Source organism: Geospiza fortis, unplaced genomic scaffold (genome assembly GCF_000277835.1).
Source record: "Geospiza fortis unplaced genomic scaffold, GeoFor_1.0 scaffold488, whole genome shotgun sequence".
Lineage (NCBI taxonomy): Eukaryota > Metazoa > Chordata > Aves > Passeriformes > Thraupidae > Geospiza > Geospiza fortis.
The window spans coordinates 1,719,838-1,726,285 of NW_005054365.1; the positions used below are offsets into that span (position 1 = coordinate 1,719,838).

General features: G+C 44.2%; 1 protein-coding gene across 1 annotated transcript in view; it reads left to right on the forward strand.

Moving 5' to 3' along the window:
- Positions 1–749: 749 nt before the first annotated feature.
- The window catches only part of LOC102032509 (urea transporter 2), a 16,294-nt gene continuing 10,595 nt past the window's right edge, over positions 750–6,448 (forward strand). Inside the window, exons 1-3 of the mRNA XM_031059647.1 lie at positions 750–921; positions 2,834–3,023; positions 3,434–3,562. Of these exons, the coding sequence (XP_030915507.1) occupies positions 756–921; positions 2,834–3,023; positions 3,434–3,562 (485 nt within the window). The 5' untranslated portion in view covers positions 750–755. The remainder of the gene's footprint in view (positions 922–2,833; positions 3,024–3,433; positions 3,563–6,448) is intronic.

The following is a 6,448-nucleotide window of genomic DNA, read 5'->3' on the forward strand; positions in this document are numbered from 1 at the left end:
GAATATTCACCTGCTAACTAAGCATGCAGCCCTGAGCCAATGCTCCTGTCCTTGTCAAAAGCCACATGTGGATGCTGATTTCTGGGCAATGCTTTGATGCTACCCCAGGTTGCTCTTGCTGGTCTGTCGAAGGCAGATGTGGAATGGGGAGCATCATAGATTCCTGGTGATACACAAAAGCACCAACTCACAACATCAAAAAGGACACACACTTCAGCCTCTCCCTCTTGCATTTTCTTGTCCCCTACTCTCTTCTGCTGTACTGGCAATTTGCATTGCTTGCTTCCAGCTCACTGCTGGACAAATTTCATCAGGCTCCCTTCTCAGCACCTGCCACAGTAGCTACACTCAGCCAAGCATGGTCAGCACACAGGTGCTACCCAGTCTCTTGGCAGATATCATGTCTCACGTCCAGCCAGCAGCCTGCCACAGGCTGCATCAGGAGCTGGAGTGAGGGTGGGATGCTGCAAGGCACCCGTGCCATGTCTCTCTTTCTCCCTGCAGCTCTGTGTGTGTGCCGCATTCCCATGACAGCAGCAGGGCACTGCCTGGTCCCCATCCCTGACAGGAGACACCACTGCAGCACACACCACTCCCAGCTGTAGATCTGGCAGATCCCTTCTCCATAAACATCCCACCCTTGATAAAAGATATCAGCACTGGGTTCTGAAGATTGTCAGAGCCCAACCCAAAAGGATTTTCTAACACATTGTCTCTGTGATTTACAGTTACCCTTTACCATCACCCAGAAGAAGATGGAGCTTGGAGAGATCGTTGTGACTGAACATCCCAATGAGAGGGAGCTGTACAAGAAGGAGATGCCAAGAGCCCAGGACCTGCTGTGGAGAAGTGGAAACTGGATCCACCACAGTTTTGGGTATCTCACAGGAGAAATGAACGAATATGGAGAGTGGATGAAAAGTAAGCAGAAGGATGTGCTTGGGGATATCCCTGTTGCCATCAGTACTTCCAGTGAAATGTGTTTCACCCCCTGAGGCAGAGCAGGAGCAGCATGGTCCAAGCTCAAGGCAAACTCTGGCCTTTTAATCATCTCACTCTCAGGAAGACAATCTCACTGCATCCTCTGGCCATCACCATGTCAGCAGGCAAAATTCAGCACAGTCCTGAGATGTCTTTCACACTCAATCTGTTACATGTCATTAGCATCACATCTCACATAGCAGTGCCAGAATCACACAGCAGGGCTGGGGGTTGAGTCTCCTTTGTAACTGCCTTGGATCAGCCACTGTCTCTCATCCATCTGTGGGCTGATGATGGGGAATTGCCTCCTGATAGAGGCAGAGGCTCTTGAGTTCCCAGCCTTGGGGGAGCAATAAGCACTGAGAGGGTGTTACAATGCCATAAGATAGAAGCCAGGACTGATCTCAAATGTTCACTGTCCACACAGGAGCAATGCATGAGCAGACAGTCCAAGATACCCATAATTACTGGGGATTGAGAGGTTGTGTAAGACTGTGGGTCCTCTGTCAAGGCTAGAGCTGTTAGCAGTACTCCTCCAGCAATGGGAGAGAAAAAGGAGGCATCCATTTACAGCCAGGCCAGCGTTATCCCCAGACACAGGGGAATATCTCCTCCTGCTTTCTCTTTACTCCAGTGGTCCATGCTTTGTCAACAACTTTTCTTATTCAGTGTTCTGGAAAGCTTTGGCCACTGTCCTCTGTTATATTTGAATTTTTACAGCTAATACTTGTGTCTGAGACTGAGTGTATTGCTGATACCTGTTGCATAGCTCAACACCAAATACTAATTAAAATTAGTTCAGACAAACCTGGTCATTTTCCTCTAAGGAACCCCTTCCTCCTCCTTGTTCTGCCTCCTTAACCCTGCCTGGAAGGAATTCTTAGGAATAAGTCATTGCCCATGTTCAGAAAATACCCTGGCACCTTAAGCTGCATCTAATGAACAATCAAATTAAGATGATTAATTTCAAGTTTTGAAGAAGATAAAACCTGCATATGCACATTGTATGAACATCTGAACATCTTGTGCATGGAAGTAGCTCCCCTTTCCCATCCATTCTGCTTGCATCATCCTTTAATAACACACAGCAGTTCAGAAATTGTTGCAGTTTTCCCAGAAGAGAGGCAGAGGAAAAACTCAAGTCAATTTGCAGTAGGAGAACAAGCAGCAAAATGTTATTGCAATGCCTTCATCCCACCTTCCCCCTGCACTCACCTGAGGTATCTGTGCTTGGTGTTTGTTTACTCTGTCCAGGTTCAATAACCTTCTCCAAAGAGCAATAACTCTTTGTCCTCTGGAAGTGCCTCTTTGCCCTGAGTACTGTCCAAGCTATAATTACTGCTTTCTAATTTAGGTTCTTTAGCTCTCAAAATACTTTTTAGAAACCTTTGACCCCCATCTCCCATATACACCATACCTTCATGTTCAAGGTTGCTGATTTTCTTCCTAAAACAGCAAAAATCACTTCCTTTTCGTATTTCCCTATATACATACAAAGTATTTTCAGTCCTCGTCTGCATTTGAATTATACACCAAGAGGAGTCTGTCTCCTTATAGATTTTACAGCAGAATCTAAAGTGATCTACCATGCAAATAATCCTTTGACTATTCTCTGGCAAACATAAATAAATCACTTGTGTGTTTGTCCCTCCATAAATTTTATAGCAGGGCCCAGTACATCCCTATTAACTCTCAAGTGCCAGGTAATACGCAGTGACAACAATCAATCAGAGACCTGTTTTACAGAAATGTTAATATTTCACCTCTGTTCTGTGCCCAGAAAGGGGCTGCAAAGATTGTGCTTTGCTAAAATGATGCCTTTTCAACAGCGTTTTGCCTTGATCTCCTCCAGGCAAGCCCTTAATTGTTCAGCTGGTGGACTGGATCTTGCGAGGGACCTCTCAGGTGATGTTTGTCAACAACCCTCTCAGCGGGCTGATCATTTTAGTGGGGCTTTTCATCCAGAGCCCCTGGTGGATGCTCACAGGCTGCACTGGCACCACTGTGTCCACATTAACTGCGCTGGCCCTCAGCCAGGACAGGTAGGTGGCACCTCATGTCCTCATGCACTTAATAAAAATTGATGGTTGTGATATTATTTGGAGCTCACTGGTGAGTTACCATGCAGAGACAGAAGACTCAGGTGAAGACAGAGTTGTGGCCCAAGAAGAGCTGGCCTGTCCCTGTGGCTGTCTGTCTTCCTGAAAACATAGAGTTATTTCTCCCTGATAGCCATCCTCAAACCATGCTGGTCCTTTCAGTCACGGGGATCCCCCTCCATCATCCAGCAGTCCCCAGACTTTCCCCCTCCCACACGCCAGTGCAAGGCAGTACATCAGTAATCTCACTGCTTTTTCACAGGGGCAGGACACTTACAAAATGCACTTCTGTGGGCCCCAGAGATGGGCTGCCTTCAGCAAAGCTTTCTGCCTCACCGTTGTTTCCGTGGCAGGTCGTCCATCGCGGCTGGGCTGCATGGCTACAACGGGATCCTGGTGGGCCTGCTCATGGCCGTCTACTCCGACAAGGGGGACTACTTCTGGTGGCTTCTGCCCCCCGTGGCAGTGATTTCCATGGCCTGGTAAGCACCACTGCTCCTCATGCCTTCTGAAGGCTGACCTAGAACAGAGACCAGGCAGATCTAAAGAAAAAAGTAGAAGGTCTCCTTTTATTAGAAGGCCTCAATGGATCCACGTCGGGCAGCACAAGAGCTCAGCTAAGACTACACCCAGGATGAACCAAAATGGACACAAAATGGACTGCTGGTCATGGGGTCTCACACTTTTATAAGTTTTGGTCCATTTGCATGTTGGAGTTAATTGTCCAAGTCCCATTTTTCTTGTTTTTCTCTCTTCAGCCCACACCGTTTATGCTCTTGGGCCTGAAATTTGGGTCATTATCCTTGATTCCCAGCTAGAGAAGGAATTGTTTGATCTCCCTGCTCTGTGAAGAGGGCTTACTATCCCCTAATATGAAGCTCAGAAATACACACTAAAGCAGTACAGAATCTGAAAATAAAAGCTAAAACCTGAGGCATCACTCCTCCTAGGGACAATTCCCAAAGGATGGGTCTGGCTACCAGCAGCTCAGGCACACTGAGGGCCCCTCTGCCCTGCGCCAGTGACTCCAGACTTGATGGCGCTGGAGGATTGTGTTTGTGTTTGTCACCTCACAGAGCTCGTGGGGGACGTGGTAGGAGCTGAGGGCACAGAAACACTGATTATAGCGCACAGGCAAAGCAGCACCACCCCAGGCCTCTGAAAATGGCCCTCAGCAGCAGGATACACACGGGATGGAGGTCATTGCACCCAACACCACAAGGCTTCTTCCTCATCCAGGCCCTGAATCAGCCCTGTGCTCATCCTGGGGCTGAATTCAATATTCTCCTTCTCGGATGTGCAACTAGTCATGAGCAGAATTAATTCCTCCAAGTAGCTGCAAAGGACAGGCTATGTGCGTCCAGGATTAAATTTTGCCATTTTTAAATATAGATCTGATCAGCACTGCAGAATCTGTTTAACAGCCTTAACTGAAATTAATTTAATAGTCACATTTTATCACTGTAAGCAATAAGATGCAAACCATTATTGGATTTTCACTGCTTTTAAGATCAGATTTGTTTTATATTTCATTTCTTTAGTCATTCTCAGCAAAGGTCATTTTATAACAATCTCTCAAAACCCAGGACATGTTGCAAGAATGTTTAGTTTGTCTTATCTGCCAGAATTCCTTGAGGCCTTTTGTTCAAAATTTTCTTCATTGTTTAGTTCACAAGTCTTGAGGGTAGAGCTGAAATATTTTAAAATCAGACACTTCAGTGATTTTTTAACCGATACTTTGACTTTCAGCTTTAGAAGTCAGCATTTATTTAACTGTTTCCTTTTTTCCTGACAAGATGTGTAAGTGACAGAAGCTTTGTATTTCAGCACAGAAATTAGGACACCATTTTCACTGAAAAACTGATTTATTTTTTTTCCCTACAGCTGCAAGCAAGGAAATCTGTAAACTCCTTTGGGAACCAAACTTGTCAAAAAAAGAATAGGCTTCATCTGAGATTACACAGGGAGAACAAAACATTTTTCCCACTGATAGTATCTGTACAGCAGGACACAAGATGTTGCTATTGAAATGTCAAATAACTTGGATGGAATTGTTTTTTATTATAACCAGCTTAATGACCTTCTAGGGCTCAAATCCAGTTCCTTGAAAAACTTAAAGTCTTTAAATTGATTTTTTACAAACTGTAATGTTCACTGCTACTTGGAGTAGACCATAAGAGCTATTCAGCTCACCTTTCAGCAGAAGAGCTCAGCTGGAAGGAGACAACTGGCCATTTGCACAAAGGACTGGCCATTTCTTCTCTTCCTTGAACTTTCTGAGACCCATAAAAACCAGATATTACCTTGCCAATATGGTCCCATACAGTCCTTCATGTAGGACACACACTTCAAGTGGAAATCAGAGAGTCTGGAAATGTCCTGAGGAAAGCAGATCAGACAAAGATTATATCCCAGGTTCTACAGACAAGAACTTTGGGAAAGGCCGTGGTATTTCAAGGTTTATAAGTTTTTTGTGTTTTGACTTAAGGTTGAGCCTCACCCCAAATATTTTACATGCTAAAAATATTCAATCAAGCTATTTAAAAACAAGTCTCAGTTTTCAGTAAACTGTGTATGATTTCAGGTGATACCTGGGCAGCATAAAATTACATCAGTCAAGGTCTGAGTGAAGTCTGGTACCAGCACCTTGCCCAGCTCTGCTACAAATGGTGATTTCATCTTACACTCTGTTGGGCCTCATAGTCCCCAAAAATATATATATTTACTGTCCAGCACAGTAAATATTTTTATCTTTCTTAATGGAAGATTTTCCACTACCTTTGATCACTTCTGCTTTATTTCTCTTCCAGACCCATCTCATGATACCCTTCATATCATTTAAACAAGAACAAAACAAAACAAAACAAAAAAGACCCAAAAAAAAGCAAATTGGATAATTTCCAACTCCCTCTTTCCTCCTCAAGACAGCAGCTTTTTTAGAGCATCTAAAGTTCTCCCCAGTTCTTCATGTGACGTTCCCAAAATTTCCTTTTCTGCTTTTTGTTCAAATTTTAAACTGAATAGTAAGTCAGATTGCCTGTCTCTGTCCATGCTCAAATGCTGTATTGGATGCATACATGGATGTGACAGTATTTTCTCTCAGGTTGGCTGTTTTGTTCTCTGCCCTGATGTCGTCGGTTGGTCACAAGATTTTCGGGGTGAAGGAAGAGACGAGATGGGCTCCATGATCAGAAGGCTTGATTTATTATGTTATGATATATACATCTATTATACTATACTAAAAAGAAAAAGAAAAGGAGAGTTTCCAGAAGCTGCTAACTACCTAAGAATAGAAAGTAAAGAATGATCAACAAACCTTGCTCTCTCAGACTGTGTCCGAGAGAGCTCAGTTCTGGATTGGCTATTAT